The following is a 21774-nucleotide window of genomic DNA, read 5'->3' as shown; positions in this document are numbered from 1 at the left end:
TATCATTACGCTTCATCTCAGTTTTAGACTACTAAAGCTTGATTAAGTACAGTTTAATTCGTTTTACTTATCCTCTCTCAGGACGAGGGTACCTGGCTCGATAATATTTTTTTTCGAAACTACACTGACCAAGATACTTTGCGCGGAAATACCCTTCCTAGTTACTTTGTCGCTTGGCTTCCTCTGCCTGTCAGCTGTGCTATCTAAAACAACAACAATTGCCAGGAAGATATTTGTGCTGTAGCCGCTGAGGTCAGTGAGTTTTTTCGTCTGAAGGTGACGTTATTAATGTTTAGGAAAACTTCTTCATAGACTCACCTTAGCTCACGTCGCTTAACCATTTGTTAGCCGACGCTCTGTGACGATAACGTTACGCGACACTTCCATTCAAAATTTGTGACAGTGCAGTTTCTGAATCAATATAAGCCATATTCTGATTCGGCAATTACATGATATGACATGTTTATGCCTTTGTGCCACACTGCTTCCATCTGCCAGCTAACTTTACTGGCAAATCAGCTATTAAATTTAAAATTGATTATAAATGTAGTCAGCTTCTTTGAGTGGATGCTGCCGAATTGAAAAGTTAGATTCTAGAGTTGCTGGAAAGATTTTCCGTTCTATGTTATGTTGTATGTGCTTTTGTCGAAATCACGATGCAGTTTAAACCGCTACAGTTTTTGGAGTTTGGCTACTTGGGTATTTGCAAGGTCAGCTTTTCGAGACTTAGGTGTTAATTGCATATAGCTGGTATAGACGTCGATCCCGGATTGAACTGATGCTAGCCCAGTGTTTGTGAATGAGTGACTCTTGTAGCTGTAATTTCCTCTTAATAAGAACAGAGAAGCTCTAGAGGGAAGCACAGACAGTCTATCAGCAGCTGCTTCATGCAGTCTAGCCTCACAAAGGCAGCCGATTACTGCTGTTTGACCCTGGTCCCATACTGCATCATCTAGCAGAGAGAATCCCCTTTGGCCTGCAGTTTGGATGTTTTTGATGGAGGACAAAGGAAATCACCAGAATGAGAACCTGTGTTCTATTAGACCCATGATCTCACACAACACTGTGTTAGTAATTAGATTATTTTTGACAATTCATCTATCATTTTTTTACTCTTGTATTAAGCCTTTGGTCCATAAAATGTTATAAAATGATTGAAGTGTGCATCATAATTTACCAAAGCCCAACGTGATGTCATCTGATAGCTTGTTTTGTCCAACCAACAGTCCAAAACCAAGGCGTATTCAGTTTCCAATCACAAGAGAGAAGGACATCCTCACATTTTAAAAGCTATAACAAAATTAGGCTTTTTTGCTTAAAAACTGACTTGAAGAATTAATCAAATATCAATATAGTCACAGGATAATTTTCTTTCGATTGATTAAATGACTGATCGTCTCAGCTCTGTTTTGTCAACAGGTCAAGTCCCAGAGAAAAGAACAGAGACGTGAAGACAGCATTTGCATCTCAGATGAAAAGGAGGGACTGGTGACCCAGAATGGAGGATTTCAGGCGGATGTACCTGCGTTTGTGTAAGGAGGGAGGTGTGGAGCCCCAGGAGAGTGTAGTGGCACAGCTTCAGGAAGGCAGGGCTGCTCAAGGCTCCAGGCTGGACCTGAGTGGACAGAGCCTGTCGGTGGATACCTGCTCTGTGCTGGCCAGGGCCTTCCAAAAAGAGACCTACTTTACAGAGGTGTCACTCAGTGACTGCATGCTCAGCGAGGAAGGTGTGTGAATTTTTAAGACAGACAAACTGATCATATGTAGCCTGATATACATTAACATTGTGAGTTGCTTATTATAAAAATAGGTGGCAATTGGCATACTTAAAAATACATATATATGCTTGATACTTTTACCATAACTCATACATTGGTTTACTGTTACCTTGACTAAAGCTGCAAGAGAAGAAAGTCCAGTGTGGTTACTTACTACTGCCTGTGGCCTTTCAATAAAACCTGCCTGAGTTTGGCTGAAGTAGCTGCTGCAAACTCATCTAATGCAGTTAAGTCTGACTTTTGAAGGGTAAAGCTTATGTTATTGAATGTAGTTCTTATTATCATAAAATCAAATGAAAAGACACTAATCTTTGAAAACAGCTTATGAATATATAATTTAATTTTAAGGTTCAGTAATTTCATAAAACAGCTGCACCTGCATCAAACTTCACTCAAACAGGAGCAAATTTGTTAGGGGCTATTTCCAGCAGCGGATTAATCCAAGTTTGGTGCTGTAGTCAGTATTGACAGGAGCAGGATGGTGTGTGTGGTACTGAGTCAAAATAAACTACAGTGTGTGTGTGTGTGTTCAAAGTAATCCAGTGCAACAGTGTGTTTTTAAAAGTTTTATGGGAACAGTGGAGCTCTATTGCTCAGAACAATCAGATATATCAGACTGTAGATACATTTTCTGCACGTGAGATTTGACTGACATTAAGTACAAGATAACAATGTCTGCTTTTATCAGGTGCCAAAGTACTCCTGACTGGCCTGTTTGGCAACAACACTGTGAAAATCCTGGATCTGAAGGTATCACCTGCCAAATTTCAATGTTGATACCCACAGACACAAATGGATTTTGTTCCGTGAGATGTTTATCTATTGACAGCTGATGCAAATTATTGTTCACAGGGAAATAACCTGAGGTCTTCAGGGGCTGAGGTGTTGGGGAAATTATTGGCGCACAACAAGACTCTGCGTAGGTGAGAATGGTGTTCTACATGTGAGAATATTTTGTGTAGCTGTGATGCAGCACATGGTAAGAGAGAGAGTCAGTGAACCCTTTGAATGACCTGGTTTGCTGTATTCATTGTGTAGAAGCAAAATAAGGTTCAAGGAGAAAGGAAAAAGTCTTAAGAGGTCAAAACTCCAACACTCACAGTAGAAGAACTTTATTTGACCGAGACGTTTCAACTTATGGCCTTCATCAGGCTCATCACAAAACACATCACAAGTAGCATTTAAACAGGATAAGAATGAGACAGATTAATGTCTGTATTAATTGGTGATAAAATGTGATCTGACCCATTAAACATTCACAGTGCCGGTGGAAAAATTAAGTGAACCATTTGATTTAATAACTGATCAAACCTCCTTTGGCAGCAATAACCTAAAATAAGCTCTTCCAGTGCACAATTTTCAGGAGGAACTTTGGACCATTCTTCCTTGTAGAACTGCTTCAGCTCAGATGTAATAACATCTAAACTGTTTGAGATGACTCCCTAAATCTGATATCTCTTTGTTTCATAAAATATCAAATAAATCTCATAGATTCCAACAGAATAATCTCAACTCCAGGTTCATCTGCTGTCTGTTTCTGGAGTTTTCATCCACATCTCATGATCTTCATCTGCAGATGGAGTTTTCTTAGTTGTCACTTGACATCACCTGACCTAAGTATGGAACCTTTCCGTGACAGCTCAACACACTCTATCCACTGAGATGTGGTTGAAAGCATAGGTAAAAAGCTAGTAAGTGGACCTTGAGTCAAACTACTATTTCCAAGATCAAAAAGGATGTCAAATCATAAGAACCTCACATAAAATAAGCTTGACAGGCACATTGTGTATGTTACAATCAAAATCATAAAGGAAGTTAGTATAAAATCATTGAAAATCAATAATACCCTGGTGTTTGTACAGCTGCTAACATTTATTTTGCATCTGCTTATAAAATATATGATGCAGCCGATAATGATTATGCTTAAGAATTTAGGTGCTGCTAGTTCTGCTCATACATTGGACATCACTGTTCCTTGTTTGAGCTGCAGTGTGTGGAGTAACCATGGCTGGATTAACCTGTGGGAGAGCCTCACTCTAAAACTTCATCATCTGTCATTGTTCAGTAGCACAAGATTTGTGTATGCTTTTATGCCAACATGATCTTGGCTGTTTTGTGTAGGTTGATCAGTGTACATTGCAACATACCCAAGGTTGAAATGATCCACTGTTCTCCTGCTGCCCACTTTAGCCTGACCACTTGCATATATTTGATAGTTTAGTATTGGATGATTGCTTGGTCTTTCCTTGAACAGTTACCAGACAAACATCTGAGTAGTTGAGTTAATTAGGCTTGAAACCCAAATGAGTCCTATATTTACAGATCTGCTCATAGCTTGGAATGGTCAGAGATGTATTTATTCATAAAATTTTACTGCTACTACATATTCTAGTAGTCAGTTAATAAGTCACCCATCTGTTCTTTGAGAAAGATTCTCAATCAGGACATAAACCTGATTTTTGAAACTAAAAATAACTCCACAGTGCTGCAACAGTGAATAATGCCCCATCCCCATGAATTAACACAAGCTCCTAACTGCTGTTTGCAGGCTGGTGATGGAGTGGAATGCGTTGGGGGTGTGGGATGAGGCCTTCTCACTCTTTTGTGAGGGTTTGGCCTCCAACAGTGTGCTGACTCACCTGGACCTGCGCAACAATCAGATCAACCACCACGGAGCATCTGAGCTCGCTCTGGCACTCAAACGCAACACTGCCCTGGAAGTGCTAGGTGATTCACAGTTAAATGAAATATGAACCTTTCACTTTGTCTGTTCAGTATCAGAAAGTGTTCAATGTTAGGTGTATGGCATGATGTTATTGCTTGAAGTTTTTTGTCAGAACCGTTTCTGGACTGAGAGAAACCATGCTTTTAATAATAAATATATATGATGTATTTGATATCAGGAGTGGTCAAGAATCACTTTTGATTGTTATTTAAAAACATCATTTAGCTGTTGTGTGTGATGGAACTGCAGGAAATATTAGCACAACGTGCACAAGAAGTAGAAAAAATGTTTTTTGTCTGTTGCAGTCAGTCTGATGTTACTGTTGTGATGTACATGAATGATGGTCCACTCTAGCCTCTCTTAATGACTGTTACTGTCTGATCACAGATCTGAGGTGGAACAGCATCGGTCTGCTGGGTGGCAGGTCCCTGCTCGAGGCTCTGCAGAAGAACAAGAGCATAGTGCAGCTGGAGATGGCAGGAAACAACATTCCCTGTGATACACTCAAAGCACTTGGTCAGTCTTTCATTCAGAGGGAGTAATAATTAAAAACTGTGATTGTAACTCTAACAGTATGTCCTCAGTTTAGTGAACTGATTTGAATGTGGTACAGTTTTACCACGCATGCTCTCCCCTCTGTTGCTCTTTACCATTTTGTTCTTATTGTTTAACCCTTTCAGAGCAGACCACAGGGCACAACTCAGACAGACAGTCCACCCTGAGAGAGAGCCGCAGCAGGACCCAGGTCCTCAGCATGGAGATTCAGACCCTGAAGGACATGAAGGGCCGCCAGGTAACCCTCAAACTAAAGCATGGAATAATTCTCATACTCGTAGGCTGCTTTCATACCACTACTACTTTGATTCATCTGTTTATTTCCTTTTAATTATGATCTGGTCCTTGTTCACATTGACTTTTCATAAATAAACCAAGAAAACATGAGGTCACATGGGCTGACAGTTTTGGGGACGTCATCCTGCATCATCATTATGGAATCACATGGTGAAGTTAAATTCCAATGACTGACAGCAGGTCATGTGGCATTTTACTGAACCTGATGTGTTTCTTAATCTTCTCAAGAAGCTTATCAAGAAATAACGAATTATGAGCATTATTAGTTCTATTAGATTATAAATCATAAATATTATGAATCATAATGAACAAGGAGAAACAGGAAGATGCGTCTTTTATTGTTGCTCTAGCTGCTATGTCTCACTTACTGTCTAATGTCCCTCGAGATGCCTGAAATATACAACCAGACAAACTTCTCAGATCCCTACTGCAGCATCTCAAATGATATGATCACAATGCTCAGTTATGGAGGAAGTGATAAACTTTTTGTTGCCACCTTTCAAGTCTACTGGCGGTGTGTTTGATACTCTTAAGACTTTTGGGCCTTTATTGATATACACGAGAATTTGGGTGAAAATCTGTCCCTTTAAATGATCTGTGAAGTATGACAGATTTAGGATGAAGTTTATGGTTATCACTCTGGTTGTTCCTCCTCTCTTTCAGTTCCTAAACCTGATGGAAACCATAGACAGACAGAGGGAAGAGATAAGCCACTCCAACAGGTGAGAGCAAATGGTAATATTTTTGGTCATCTGCTGTAACCATAACTGACAGTTCCACATAAGCCTTTAATACCTTACATTTGCAAAGGAAATAAACTTAGCACTTTTTTTAACAGTTACTCTGCAACTTCCTCTAAAACATTATTGACATCATCAAACAAACATATTTGGAAGAAAATCAGATTGTGTATCCATGATCTCATTACCTCCTTTCTGTTTCATTAGGTCCACTTCCATTCAGATTGGCCAACTCCAGGAAGCTCTGAATGAGAGGAAGTCAGCTGTCAACTCTCTCACTGCCAAGTAAGCATTTCATTCTCCTTTATTCCACGTTTACAATAAGAGTCTGAGTGTTGCATGTAATACTCAGCCAAACACAAGACTGTGTAAAGGACTGTACTATAACCTACTGTGGACACTGTGTCTGATGAGAGGCCTCCCCACTGACTCGGCCCCAGCCTGACACATGTATTTACCCTGACCTATCATGTTATGAGCTCTTTCTGCTTGGACAGAGTTAGTACAGTATGATATATATATATATATATGTATATATATATATATATAGTATGACTATACTATACTATACTAAGCACGTTTTAAGAACCAAAAACCATCTCAGTGTAGTTTTAATCTCCTCTCTCAGGTTTCCCTCTGGAGCTCTAGCAACAACAGGTCAGTGAGCCAATCAGAAGAGTGGAGGTTCTGAGCCTCTCGTCTGATTGGCTGACTGTTTTCTGAGTGATGCAATAAAAATATAGTAGATTCCTGCAAGGTTGGATGGTGGGTCCACGTGCGTGGGGCTTGGGGCATGGCTGAGAGTGGTGACTGCTTTGTTGTGACATCACAAAGTTCCAGAAGTACTGAGGGCTGGTTTTAAGGCTCAGTTTCTGAATACAGGCTGTGTGCATTTCTCTGTGGACTGAGTGGTTTGATACTTTCACGGTATTAATATAGAACCTAGACCTGCTTTATAATCACACAACACATGGACATCTGCTTTTGGACCTTTAAAAATCACCAACACTTGTGTTGATGTCATCATGTCATTTGTTTTCAGTAGTTTTGTGTGTTTTTCACAAATACATTACCATGAGGGATATGTCTTTTTTTTAATCCAAACGTATTAAATTTTAATTGAAGTTTGAGAGTGATTAAATGACTTGTTAGTGGCCTTAAAATAAATTTGAACTAAACAACACTGAATGGTTCATTTGCAAAATTAAAGAATTTATATAATAAATGCAAAACAAGCAATCGTTTACAACCATTACTCGTGTACACAAAACTATACAAAGCATTAAAAACAAACATTAACAACAGAGATTTGGTGACTGTGTGCTGTTATTCTTAATAATATTTATTTGTCCAAAATTGATCAACTGGATCTGAAACCGACCTGAGAACACAAACCTGAACCAAATGTTCCCCGGATTTGTGTTTTCTCCCTGTTTAATTGTTAGAAAGCTTCAAGCCGTCCAGTTATCAATGTCATCTCAGCAGCTGATCAGGGAATTTATGGGAGTGAAGTTGTCAAGGTCCAGTGAGATGAGATATTGTGTGTCATCAGCATAACTATGATAACTAATGTTTACCGAGGAAGTAACCAGGGAGAAGGATGAAAAGGCTGAACAGAACGGAGCCCTGTGGGACCTCACAGAGCAAACCGACCCCCATGTTTTTCCTGCACTTCACTGTTCATTTTTCATATAGTTGATAATTTTGTGGCACCATGTGATCAGAGCTGATAAAGTCCACTTAGATCTATTTGGTCATTTTTTTTAGATGATCTTCTTTTTATTTTGATTAACACACCTGAGACCTGTGGCAAGACAACAGAACCCTATAACACCCAATTAGATTGAATATTATTCATACTTGGTCTGACTCAGATCCCTGGTTCGGTCTAGGATCCAAGTGGACCCATGAAGACCTCTACTTTATATGAATAAACTTGTCAGTGTTGTGTGTTTGAGCAATGGTGCCAAGTTATTTTCAACTACACTTTTCCAGCAACATTAAAGTTGTTATTAATACTGGGTGTTTCTGGGGTTTTAGCCAGTAACACTGCTCCTTCTCCAGGAACATTACAATTAGGTGATTCTATGCCAGAGGCACAAAGTCTAAACAAGTTCATATTTTCTGTCATTTTCCGTTAACGAGGACTGTTGACATATCTTTAAAATTATAGAGACACTGGTGCCTCATAAAAGATCAAAAACTGGTTGGTACAGTTTGATCATGATTATCAGGTGGTCATGTACTACAGATCAAATGATACTCTTGGCCTGTGTGTCTGTGTACATGCAAAAAATATTCATTTTCACTACGAATGTTCCTTTAAGTATAATAAGAAGCATGTAGAGTAACGATGGCTGAAAATAACGATTATTTCCAATATCGATTCATCTGGCAGTTGTTTACTTGATTGGTGTGGTCTGTAATATGTCAGAAAATAGTGAAAAGCCCTTTATAATATCCCACAGCCCAATGTGACGTCTTCAGATGTATTGTTCTTTCTGACCAACAGTTTAAAACCCAAATATACTAAATCTATTATCACATACGGCAATGAAAAGCATAAAATTGTCACATTTTGGAAACTGGAACGAGCAAATGTTTTTAGTGTAAAATTATTATTCAATTATCAAAATAGTAGCTTATTTATTTTTTGTCAATCCACTAATCATTACAGCTCCAACTATTCCTCTGATCACATGATTATTTGATGTGCAGACTGCAGATGACGGAAGCTGCCCTCGCTCTCTCTGAGCAGAAGAATCACAACATGGGAGAACTGCTGACTCGAGTGAAGGCTGAGAAAGAAGAACAGAGGGAGCGACAGAGCAGAGAGAGGAAGAAGGAGCAAGAGGTGAAAAAACAAGTTAAACAGACGTTAGCTTGGTTTAGATTTTTTTATTTATGATTCAGCCTGAACAAGCTCCTGAAAAATACATTTAATTGAACATATTTTGCTATATGAGTAATAAGTTTCTTGAGTGAATGTAAATGTTAGCACAACCCTGTGATGTGGTGTAGTAACTGATGTATGTTAGCTCGAGGTCACACTGAGGATAGTTGCCGTGGTAACGGTGCAGGCCATTCATGCAAGGAGCAGGTTTTGCTCTGGATTACACATATGAAATAACCACCTACTGACAATCAGCTGTGAAGAAAACCTAGAGTCATAAGTCCTATAAGACAAAATACTGCAGCCACATTATAGTGACAAGTGCAACAGCTCAGAGTCACATCCTCACAGTCCAAGGACAAACAAGACTTTACTTTGCATGGCAATAAATGTTTACAGTCCAGTTTACAGTTAACATCCAATTTTCATATTCTAGGGCTCTGCTTAACATTTAACCTGTGTTAACTTTCATCTAGTGAATCACTATCCTTAACTGCTGCTCATGTGTGGCAGTTTGTTAAAAACTCACACCTCTTTCCCATGCAGTAGCTCATAGCAGCTGGTGTGATGCCCCCAGAGTAAACTGAGCCAGTTGGTCATGCAGGATCACTAATGTTAGCAGAGAGCCTGAGTAGGTTGAAATTGTATGAAGTGTAACAAGGCAAAATCAAGGTTGTGTCCAGTGTTCGGACGACATGAACTCATGTTGTCTGTTTCCAGCTACAGTCTGAGTCAGTAACACAAGAACACATGAAGTTCTGCAAAACAAAAACACATTATCGGCATGCAAAATCAAACACTACACTTTACACTTATGAGATATGACTGTTATAAATTTGTGTTTTCCTCCTGTAGGACTGTGCGCTCAGAGAGAGCAAACTCCTCAGAGAGATCCAAGACCAGAACCAAACAAGCATCCAACTCAGGAGCAAAGTAAGAGAACCACGTCTAACAGTGTGGAATTATGTAGTTAGTATTTGATTATGAGCACTGTTAATTTAATTCAGTTTTTTATTTATACGGGGCTGAATCATAACATACATTATCACATGGCTGTTCACAGACTCAGGTCAGGACCTTACAATATTACAAGGAGAAATCCAACTGTTCCACCATGAGCAGCACTCAGTGACAGTGGAGAGGAAAAACTCCCTTTAACAGAAGGAAACCTCTAAAAGAACCAGACTCAGGGTGGGCGGCCGTCCGCCTCGACCGGTTGGGTTGAGAGGAAAGAAAGGGGGGAGAGGGGGAGAGACCGGGAACAGCTGTAAATACTGTTGTATTCAAGCACTGTCAGATGATGATGATAATGATAATAATAATAATGTTACTTAAAGGTGTAATTGTATCATTAATAATAACAGCAGCAATGATAGAAGCATCAGTTAATTAAGTTAAGTTGAGTTAATCACTTGCAGTATTAATCACTCCGTGCATCATGGGAATCCCCCAGCAGTCTAGGTCAATAGCAGCTTCACTAAGGGATGGTTCAGGACTCACTTGAGTCAACCCAAACTGTAAGCTTTATCAAAGAGGGAGTCTGCCTCCTGAACCCAGACTGGGAGCTGGTTCCACAGGAGAGGAGCCTGATAGCTGAAGGCTCTGCCTCCCATACTGCAACCTTAAAGCCTGAAGTATATTGCCTGTTGATAAAGATAAGGTGATCAGATCTGACATGGAAGTGTTAATTAAAGGTAAAGCATCATTGAACGGCCTAGTTGGAATAAGGTCTAAAAGACAGGTTTGATGTTTTGGATGAAGAAACTGTTGAAGTTAGCACAGACAGATCTATAGGAGAGAAGCTGTATTGATATAAATCAGCTGTTACAGTGGATTCTAAGGACGATGCATCTGTGCCAGTTGTGGCAGATGTGAGCCTAATTGTTTGTGTGTGTGTGTGTGTACGTGTGTGCGTGCGTGCATGTTAGGTGGAGGAGATGGAGCGTCGGTGTAAGTCTCAGCAGCACCAGATCTTTGAGCTGAAGCAAGAACTGACCAACAGCACAGCTGAACTCAAGCTGCGACTAGCACAGGCAGAAGGTAACACACACACACAGAACACGAACGCACACACAGTCTTTTTCACAACAAACCTAGCAGAGATTTTCTGTGTGTCATCCTCTGACAGATCGTCTGGAAATAGAGAAACGGAGGTCCAAGCAAGCCCTGGAGGACATGGACACTCTCCGACAGAAAGAGGTGCTCTCTTGAATTTCTGAGCAGGTTGCAACAGAATGAAACAATATTCTAAAGAGAATTTATATTTATCTAAACTCTACTCTTATCGTTGTAGTTTTGTCCATCACTTTGTACCTCCAATCTAAAACATTGCACTCACTAAGATAAGAGCTGAGATCTGGGAACATAATGACATCACTAAAAAGAAATCTGATGGGTCAGGAAACAAGTGATCACTTGATCAGAGTTAGTCAAACTTATTTGGAAGAGAAAACAAAGGTGAGAGGTCAAACTATTTCCCAAGCTGTCCATTGTAAACATTACGGTTTACAGACCCGCTTCCTGCTTTTCATGTTTCTTGAACTGTCAGACTTGTTTTTAGTGACCCAAGTCACTAAGTGTTCCCGGGTCTGAGTGATGAACTTGGTGAGTACTGTGCTATAACAACAGAAATGATTGACAAACCTCTGTCAATAAGACCCAAGTTGTAATGAACTAAAGTTATCCTGTTAATGTTTTAGATGGGATACACACACACACACACACACACACACACCTATGGAAATGAACCAATTATAATCATCATACCTGACTGAAAATCGGGCCACTGTTTTGTTTGTCTCGTGCATGCAGCTGATGGAATACACAGTCTTACCAGTATATTCCACTGGTCTACAAGTGTGTGTTACTTATGGATGGAATTATAGTGAAAATAAATTCCCGTTTTTTGCTGGGAGCCCCAGGAACCCCCTCGAGGACCCCTGAACCACTGATCTAAAGCACAGAAGACGAATATATGAAATAAATAAGTAATTAGGTAAATAATAAGTAAAATGATTAAGTACATTTTACTGATTGTGGATATTTGTGGAAAGGTTTAGGAAATTTATTTAAAGACATAGTTTAATACATCATCCCAGGAAATTACAGCTCCTGGTCAAGAAATATTCCTAAAATCCACATCCACAGTAAAACCACATGTTGTCATTTTACACTTGAATTTTTGTATTGATTACACAGACAAGATGTAATGTGTACATTAGCACACATTACATATATATATATATATATATATATATTTTTTTTTTTTTTTACCATGGGACACTTTTTTGTTTATTTAATTTTTCTGTATGATTCATAAAATCATAACATTATCATAGCTGTAGTCTTTTTAAAAAGATAAAATACCAAAAATTCTAATTTCTGTCCAGGTGGAGCACATGAATTGTCATCTCGAAGAAAGTGAGAGAGCTCTGCAAGAACGCATCTTCAAATTGGAGGGACAGAGGATACAACTGGAAGAGGTCAGAGTTCAGACGTCCTGATAGCTGCACACCACTGACAGAAACTGTAACGTTTCTGGTTCCATTCAAGCTGGGTATCGGATCCAATTTATAGTGTTCAGTGCACAGAATTGTAATCCTCACTCAGGACAGAGTAGACCCCCCCTACCAGTTTGATTAAGATGCTGTTACTGTTAAATCTTGTACAAAAACATGCAAGATCGCACTACATTGATTTAACTTAAGCCTTTAATTGAACAGTATTCAGCTCCACATCTTTGCACATAGGCTGTTATCACATTTTAACATGGACTTTAATGTGGTTTGTTGGTTAATGAATTTTTTGGCGTGTGTGGTGCAAAGTGACATGTGTAAGTAAATTGTAATGATCTTTGCTGCCTGTATTGAGTCAGGGCTACACAGAGAGCTCAGGTCATCAGACTGGACTCCCAGCAGCCTCTACACAGTGAGGTTAATTATCTTCCATCACAGTGGAGGTTTTACCTCCCTGGAGGTGACACAAACAGGTACATGAGATCTTTTTCTCCATCAGCTATTGGCTTTTTAAACCAAATTTGATTTGGCCTGTTGACTGCCACAGACGAAGAACAGTGTCTCTAGCTTCGCCCTTCCTTTCTCTGCTGCTGTCTCTGATGGTTTTGGTGAAATATGACAGTGACAACAGTGACCTGGAGCTTATTTTTTTGTATTGCATGTATGCAGGTATTGTATTGGTTGCTGTTCGGATTCATTATTGTCTTTACTACAATTGACTGAACTGATCTGAACTCTTGGAACTTGTTAACAACCACAACCATAATCTACATAAACCGATTATGGTGTAGTAGTGGAGTTTATGTCATTGTAACTGCTATAACTGATGTATGTTCCCTCAAACATGTATTTACATGTTCAGGCTACAGCTATACCCAGTGGAGACATCAAGAACTGTGATTAGTCAGCTTGGGCTGCTTGTGGTTTTTTCTGCATGTCTGATGATGTTGTTGACAGTGAAAACAACATTAGGGAAATTGAAGAAAGCACAGATCTATCAAACACCTATTCACCAGGATCAGTGCTCTCTGTCACAGTGAATGAAAGAACATCAACACATTACTTTGAGATAAGTAATTACAGCAAGATATGTCCTAATACTGTACAATACAATACAGTAGTGTTGCTGTGGTGCGATCAACAGGTGAAATCCTGCACTGAACTGTAAATCAAAGCAACTGATGCTGAGTGGATGCTGTATTTATTGAATGTGGGAAATTGTTACTTTCCCTAACTGTATTTTTCCAGGGAGTTCAGTTATTCAAATCTACATGTTTGTGGGAATTTCCCTCCTCTCAGGTCAAACTGGAAAAATGTAGCACATGGGAACACTTCAGTGCTAGAGTACTGTCTGCATTGTTAGGGAGGAGGCACAGTTGGTGGAGAGAGTTAAATAAACACATACCGTACACATCTTTGCTGTAATGTAATGTCATGTGAAAATGTATTGTGCATCTGTTGTAGGAACTGAGTAAAGCTAAAGCAGCGTGTGTGACAGAGAGGGTGCAGGCAGAGGAGGAACTGGGAAGAGTGCGAGCTCAAGTGCGTCTGGAAGAGGTGGGTTATATATTCACTCTCACTTTGTTTACTTCCATCTGTCTAGTGAATGGAAAGCAAGATAAATCAAAAACTGATGGCCACCTGCCATTAAAATTAAGCTCTTGATTGATCTCCAAATAATGTTGTTGACCTCTGAACTTTTCTGTAGCTCCGTCTTCAGACCAAAGATACTACATCTATACAAGAACTGTCAGTACAGTACATGAGTTTCTGTGCTGATACATAAACTACGTTTATGTGCGTAGATGTTGGATTTCTCTTCATTATCAAATAATTTCTTATTTTTGACAGAAAACATCACTGAAATGTCACTGTCTCCACATGCAGCTACTAAAATGGTTGAGACTTGTATTTATATTTTTTCATATGACATTCAGATTCAGCCTAGACTTTGAAACTAAAGTGAAAGGTATCAGTTTTATGTTGTGTTGCTGGTATGATGTCATTTATCTATGTCTAGGCTGAATCTGAAGATGACACAGACATGAAAAAAAATATAAATATGTTTTTTAACCAACTGTATTGAAATACATAATCTTACAATGAATGAACAACATTTCGTAAGGAACTATCTATTTAACAAGATTACACATGTGACCAGGCTTTTAATGCCAGCTGTGTGTCATTGACTCGGTCTGTTCCAAGAAGCACTGAGGTTGTCAAGGTTTGCGAGGTAAGCTGGACCCAAATGCAGCCAACACATGGGAGACGGTGCAGGCAGGTTTATTTAACAAAGAACAGACATGAACAGACGTGAACAAACCCTGAACTAAACAGACGAACCAACACAGACAAAGGGGAGCACAAAGACTATATAGACACAGGAGGCAAGGTGATTGCACACAGGTGAAACACATTAGGGCGGGGCAGACCATCACTACACAGAAACAAGACCAAGACAGGAAGCCAAAACACTGAGACACACAAGGAACCATATTACAAATTAAAACAGGAAGTGCACGGGGAAACAGAGCACAAGACAGGGAAGACTAAACTAGACACTAGAAATACCAAAAACACAGAAAACTAAAATCAAGAAAGTCCAAAAAACCAAAACCCTGGAGCCTCCAGGCTGAGACCATGACAGAGGTGCGTTAATCAACCCCAGTTATGAGGAGTGTCACAGCACAGGTAGTGCTGGTAAAATTGTTTACATTTTGTTTAAGCTATGCCAGCTGCCAACAGGCCACAACAACAATAAGAAATTATGCAGACCTTATATTCCACTTGTTCCTTGTAGTGTAGTCAGTGGACTGGGCAGCTGGAGCCAGGCCTGGCGCCCTCTTCTCGTGACACCAGCTGTGCGCTGAGTTTGTTTCACTTCATTTAGGTCAACAAATAAACTAAACTAATGCTTCAGGGATGAGGACCATCACTCCAGGTTGACTGTGGTCTTAGCAAGAAGTTTCTCTTTGCATTCATCTGCAGCACAGCACTCACACTTCCATATCTCTACTGTGACTGTGACACATTATTTGTTCTATCTACAACAAGAAGTTATGGTTTTCAAAAAAAAGGAAAGGAAAAGATATATCTTATTTTGACGTGATCTATCACAGTTATGATGTGCTGAAATTAATTTGTAGATATTTCACATGTAATTATGGATAATGAAAACAAACCATTCGGCCTTCCACACACAACACTTTCCTCCTTCAGTTTCTCCATCATCCTCCTCCTTCTCCCTGTGTCCTCTGAGCAGCAGGAGCACATGTCAGCCTTAGAGGAGAAGCTTCGCTCGGTGCGCTCCTCCCTGCAGGAGGTGCAGCTCCACTGCTCCCAGCAGAAGCAGACCATCTCTGAGCTGCAGGCCAAGACCAGCCAGCAGAGCGTCGAGATGGACGGACTGCGGCGCAGGATCGAGGAGCTCCAGCAGGTCAGGACTCACCAGGCGCCTGTTACACAACGTTCCAGGCTCACATTGTGTAGGCATCACCATATTCCATATGTCACTCCCGTGTTCACACCACAGACACACATTACAGTTGAACTAATGCTGTCATTATGGCTTACATGCAAATCAATATATACTGTATATCTGATGGGTTCAGTCAGTCTCAATCTGATATCTCATTTATCATTAAATGTGGCTTTTCCATTGAAGTCCCAGTGTTTCGGTGGTAGAACTGTCACCTCACAGTAATAAGTTCCTGGGCTTGAAGCCAACCTGGCCAGCAGAGCCTTGTCTGTAGGGAGTTTGCATGTGTTTGTATGGGTGAGTGAATTAAAGCAAAGGCATGTGTGAGGTGAAAAGACAGGTGCATGAAGAGTTTCTAAAAACAATGTAAAGTTATTGTAGTTTGGCTCAGCGGATGGGTCGGCTTATGAACACAGTTAACAGTTAGAGTTGCAGCAGAGGCTGAGACACACAGCTCATGAAGAACAAAACACAGAAGAAGTCAAGCTCATCAAACGCCAACTCAGAATCCAAAGAAACTGATTTAGTACAGAGAATATTATCAAGTTTCCACAGTGTAATCTTTAGCCTCTGCTTATTGTTAGTGGCTCATACAACAGAATTTTCAGCTTTCAGGTGATTGGATGTTTGTTACTGAAATGCACCTCAGGAGCTCCTTGACTCTTCTCCTCAGACTTGAACATTTGACTTTTTATAAATGAACCAGATATTTTCAATCCCAGTTTTTCAATGTTTGTACTAATGATTCAAGTCACCTAACATTGTCTGTGAGAAAATGGACATCTGTCTCAGACAGATGCTGGACACCCAAAGCAATTCCTCCCACTTTGCAACTCTATGATAGATTATCAACTGTCCAAGCTGTAGCGCATCTGTTGCCCATGCTGAGATAAGCCTCAACTGCCACTAAAGGCTGCTGTTCTGTGGCCTTGTCGGCCTGAATTGCCTCCAGAGGTGATGATTAGAGGATGTTTGTCTGTTAGCATCAACGTGCTTTGGGTGTTTAACAGGCGGTGTGTTGTTGCAGGAGCTGTCGGGTAAGGACCGGGAGAAGGTGGCTGAGGTGAGCCGGGTCAAGGTGGAGCTGCAGGAGCAGATTGGACATTTACAGGCAGAGAGGACAGCACAGACCGGACTCAGAGAGAAGATCAGTGCTCTGGAGAGAGAGCTAAAAGGTAGTTAATTTGAAGTTAATTAGTTTCCTTTTGTGTCTCTGTCTATCATTTTCTTTCAGTGCAAAGAAATTTGTCCAAGGAGATGTATTGATACCAGTAGCATGAGATCTGAATTATTTTCTGCAATGCTGTCTTTTATCTTTTATACTTTTTTTCTCAAATTCAATTTCAAAGTTTTATTGTTGCCAACGTATCAAAATACAAAAAGCAATGAACAACACCAAGATCAATATACATGTATAAATTATGTATATTATTTGCATGTGCGTGTGTCTGTGCATGTGTCTGTGTGTGTGTGTGTGTGTGTGTGTGTGTGTCTGTGTGTGTGTGTGTGTGTGTTTGTGTCGCAAAGTTTGTGGCATGTTGATATATACTGGGCAGATCTGCCCTGTCTCCTTTTCCTGGGTATCTTTTAAAATTTAGACACCATTTAGTTCATTGAAATTTTGAATGACAGAATTGAATTAGTTAAAGTAAATGTTCCTTATTTAGTTGAATCATTTACATTTTAAGAGGGAGTTCATCTCTATCTCATCCTCACCTGTGGAACGGTGACCATGTGTTCTTTTTTCTTTGTGTTGTCCTTGTTGGATTGCCAGTTTGTGGTCACTGAGCCTCGCTCAGGATCATCTCTGCCAGTTCATAATCTCTGTTTAGGAACAGATAACATTCTAATCTACTTTGTCTTTTAGTTTCCCACAGGTTTCTTTACATTGTGTTATAACATGGTTTACTCTGATTGGTCTTTGCAAAGCAGTGTTGTTGTGAGACTGGTCAGAGTGTGTTTGAGAGGGGGCAGGAGGGAGTCTGGATTTAAAAGATGTTTCTGTGACTTGCTGTCCCGCAGTACTGAGAGGTAACCACAGAGAGGCGCTCCTCGACAAAGAGAGTGAGATGTCTTCCATGCAGGAGAAGCTGCGGCTGAGGGAGGCGGAGATCCTGAGGATGAGGGAGGACGAGGCCAACAGAGCCAGCTACCTGCAGAGCGCCATCCTCACCTATGTTCAGGGCTCACCTCTGGGACAGTACAGCAGCCCCAAAAAATGACCCAGAGAGCTCAGCACAGTAGTTGTAACCTCTGACCCTCACTGGGATCCTGCACAGGTCAGGACAGTCTGCAGAATGAAAGAATCATAAGTGAAACAGAAGTATGGGAGATCATTGGTGCTGGGCAAGATGACTTTGAACTCAACAAAATGTGCAGATACAGCCAAAAAATAAGGTTTTAAAGACTTTAAAACTGTAACTCCCAGTTACTGCACCTCACCAGTGCTTTCGTTTGACCTGCTGTTGCAACATTGCTCTCATACTAGCTTCCCCTCTCTAGTTACACACATACTGAGTTTTAACAAGTAATTTAATCTTATTTTAAAACATTTTGTCCCAGTAAAGATGACAGTCTTGGTCGGCAAGTCAATACTGAAAATTTTAAAGGAAATTATCACAGTTTGAGTCTCATTTTCATTGTTTTATCTGTCATTTCTCTCTGTTTCTCTGTTATGATTAGATAGTTGTCACTAATAGCCAATAGTAATATATGAGATCTGAAATACAGTGAAAGCAAGAGAAAAGTTCATCCAGATGAACTAAACCACTTTATTTCACTGATAATCCCTCAATGTCAAAGTTGAAGCAGGAAGTGAGTCTGAAAATGTGATGGATATTTAGGATATTTAGCGGTGTATTGGCTGACCTGGGTCCAGACAGGTCCAGTGTTGTGCCCACTAATGACTGTTTCCATTGTTTGGAGGAACAAACTAGTCATAGGAATGTCATCTTCCTACATCGAAGGCTATATTAAATTTACTCAAGTTTGCAGTTCTCTTATCTACACCTCAGTCCTTAGCATAGCTTACCTAGAGTCTACAGCCAGCATGGTATTGGTACTGTGAGGCTGTTCTTTAAGTTAAATGCTAACATCAACATGCTAACATGCTCACAATGACAGTGCTAACATAACAAATATAATGCTTGTACAATGTTCACCATTTTAGTTTAGTATGTTAACATACTAACATGTGCTAGCAATAAACAGCATACAGCTGAGGCTGATGGGAATCAGTTTTACAGGTATCTGGTCATAAACCAAAGTAGTGAATAAAGTGGAAATTTGAACTGGTGATGACGCTAGATGAAAAGTCAGAGGATTATCAAAGTGATTATAATTTATCCTGAGAGGGGTGTGAACGTGTGGAGCAAATTTCATGTTAATGAATCTGATACATTTCCTTTAAAACCATAAATATCAACCTCATGACACTAGAGGAAGAGTCCGGGGATCATCATAGTCATTAGGGTACATCATCAAGAAACCATAAGTGTCTGCACCAGATTTCCTGGCAACTCATCCAACAGATATTTCAGTGTAGACCAAACTGTTGGAGCGAACAACAGACTGACATTGTCATCCCTAGAGCCACGCCACTAGCATGGCCAACCGACAATCACTGGCCTGACATCCATGACATCACTTCTTTACATTTTTAGATTTTTAAATAAATCTAGAAATTCAGGACTTCAGCACACACTGCTTTCATCTGTCGCCACCCTCAGGGCAAAATGTACATTTTACCCCCACTACTGTAGTTCAAAACAGTACGTTGTTTATTCAGTTCTTCTAGGTTGTGGGCTGTCATGAACACTTTTCTAAGCGTTAGACTTTTACCCTTTTTTGTTAGTTTTTAACAGATAGTTTGCCAGCCAGATGAGATTATTACCAGTTTCAAACAACACATTTTATCTCTCCTTGAGGTCCACTTTGTTTTTACTGACACATTAATGGAGCGATAGTCCAAATTCTGTTCCACGTGTATTTTTATTTCTCCTCTTTTCAATCATTCAATCAATCAACCAATCATTCAATCAGTCGAATCAAACTGTACTACACTAAAATGATAAAGTAAGAAGTGCTATTGCATCTAGCTTACAGTCTGTCTTATTTTAAAGAAATATTTTACTGCTTGAAATGAGACTAAACTGACATCCCTGTCTTAATGTTTTATTCTGTGCTCAGATCATCGCCAAAGAAAGCCCACTCTTACGTCTGTAGCTCTCGCATTAACTGAGATGAGCTTCAAATGAACTGCAAGTGATCATTTATATCTGTTGTCACTGTCCAGCTCCATTCTGCTGAACCCATCCTTTGTCTCCACCAACCTCAATCAATCAAAGGCAACGTTGCATTGTTAGAGTTTACATGCAAAATGAGATTTGGTTCAAATATGCCTTAATAGTGTATCTGTCAAACCAGACAGCTGCCCCCCCCCTTCACCCCCTCCACCCTTCAGTTCAGACTCAGAGAGCAGAAAAACGAGTCACAAAATGTTATCTGCTGTTTTTACAAATGGTATTTTCTCTTATAAGAGAAACTGCTGTTTTATATCTTGATATGTTTTCAAGATGTGTGATGGATATTTTATTTGTGTGTTTAAATGTGTTTTTACCATTTTGCTTTGTTTTTGATGACATGTGTTTTTATATCAGTAAAAGGATGTCGTCTCCGTAAAGAAGTCTTGTGATTTTTTCGGAATGTCTTAGTTATTGGCATTATTCTATATCACAGGGTACAGTGTTCAGAGTGTAGCGTGTTGGTGGGGTGGGGATGCATGAGGTCACTGGGTCTTGAAACTGCAGCCAAAGATCTTCAACTTTCAAGATACTTCACACACATTTCAACCCTGCCAAACCTTTGTCTGCTGCTCTGTTCAAACTGTTATATGGTTCAATCAAGACCTCATATAATCCATCCATCCATCCATTATCTATACCGCTTATCCTTATAGGGTCGCGGGAGGGGGGGGGGGGGGGGGGGGGGTTGACATTGGGTGAGCACCCTGACAGGTTGCTAGTCTATCGCAGAGCCCACACATAATCAATATCTTGAATTTTAATTAAAGTTATGCTATTTCAAACACAGAGACGAGCTTGGCAACAGAATACGTTATGACAAATTTTATTACACAACGGGGAGGAAAATAAAATCTGTTTAATTGAGATGTTAAGGAAGCAGGGATGCTGTTCCAGTGCAGTGATTAGCCTGTGATTAGGAAGTAAAAGAACAGCAGAGAAAATGAATTCAATTTTCAGCAAAATGAGATTTAGATGTTAAAGTTGGTGCATATTAAAGAGAAGCAGGAGTCTTGTTCAGTCTGTGAGCAGTGGAGAAGCCAACTGACTGGTTAAAGATTGAAGAGGCCTCCTGGGTTTATAGTCCTCAAAAAAATAAAAGTAGGCTATACATGCTAGTCAGAGTCATGAGATAATAACTTTTGACTTTGTACATGAGATATGTGTTATGAGATACTGAGATAATATACTATAACTATGACTTGACTATCTCTTACCAGTGTTTTTATTTTTTTATTCTTAACATTCCACCTATTTGTTTCTGTCTCGGCTGAAATGGGCTTTGGCTCTGTTGTTATTCAAGTTATTTATTGGCAGCATCACTTTTAGATACAAAGCTGGAAGTCGATGCAAAGCTAAAAGAATAGGGTAAATGTGTTGGTAGCAGTGGTAAACGAAGGCGGAAGTAGACGAAGTGAATCCTCTCTTCATCTGCCAGGATTCCTATTCAGCGATATGTCCCTTTAAACACGCTCGGCACTTTCCGGACTCG

The 21774-nt window shown here is 39.9% G+C and overlaps 1 protein-coding gene across 1 annotated transcript; it reads left to right on the top strand.

The window, feature by feature from the left end:
* Nucleotides 1–172: 172 nt before the first annotated feature.
* lrrc45 (leucine rich repeat containing 45) lies at nucleotides 173–20611 on the top strand. Its single transcript, XM_022766026.1, has 18 exons — nucleotides 173–252; nucleotides 1420–1727; nucleotides 2467–2528; nucleotides 2631–2701; nucleotides 4327–4505; nucleotides 4891–5019; nucleotides 5184–5296; nucleotides 6019–6077; nucleotides 6303–6380; nucleotides 8814–8949; nucleotides 9844–9921; nucleotides 10917–11028; nucleotides 11117–11187; nucleotides 12378–12470; nucleotides 13968–14060; nucleotides 15766–15939; nucleotides 17009–17156; nucleotides 18004–20611. Exons 2-18 carry the CDS (start codon nucleotides 1499–1501, stop codon nucleotides 18201–18203), a joined length of 2025 nt encoding a protein of 674 aa, XP_022621747.1. The 5' UTR covers nucleotides 173–252; nucleotides 1420–1498; the 3' UTR covers nucleotides 18204–20611.
* The last annotated feature ends 1163 nt before the right edge of the window (nucleotides 20612–21774 follow it).

Source organism: Seriola dumerili, unplaced genomic scaffold, assembly GCF_002260705.1.
Source record: "Seriola dumerili isolate Sdu_G_001 unplaced genomic scaffold, Sdu_1.0 BDQW01000807.1, whole genome shotgun sequence".
Lineage (NCBI taxonomy): Eukaryota > Metazoa > Chordata > Actinopteri > Carangiformes > Carangidae > Seriola > Seriola dumerili.
The sequence above is the reverse complement of the archived record's forward strand: the minus strand, read 5'-3'. Positions and strand labels throughout refer to the sequence as shown.

Bases quoted from the DNA above. Each gene is read 5' to 3' on its own strand.
- lrrc45 (XM_022766026.1), top strand. From the start codon at position 1,499: ATGGAGGATTTCAGGCGGATGTACCTGCGTTTGTGTAAGGAGGGAGGT. The intron at 2,702-4,326 runs GTGAGAATGGTG...TGCTGTTTGCAG, and splicing joins CACAACAAGACTCTGCGTAG to GCTGGTGATGGAGTGGAATG. The intron at 11,029-11,116 runs GTAACACACACA...ATCCTCTGACAG, and splicing joins GCGACTAGCACAGGCAGAAG to ATCGTCTGGAAATAGAGAAA.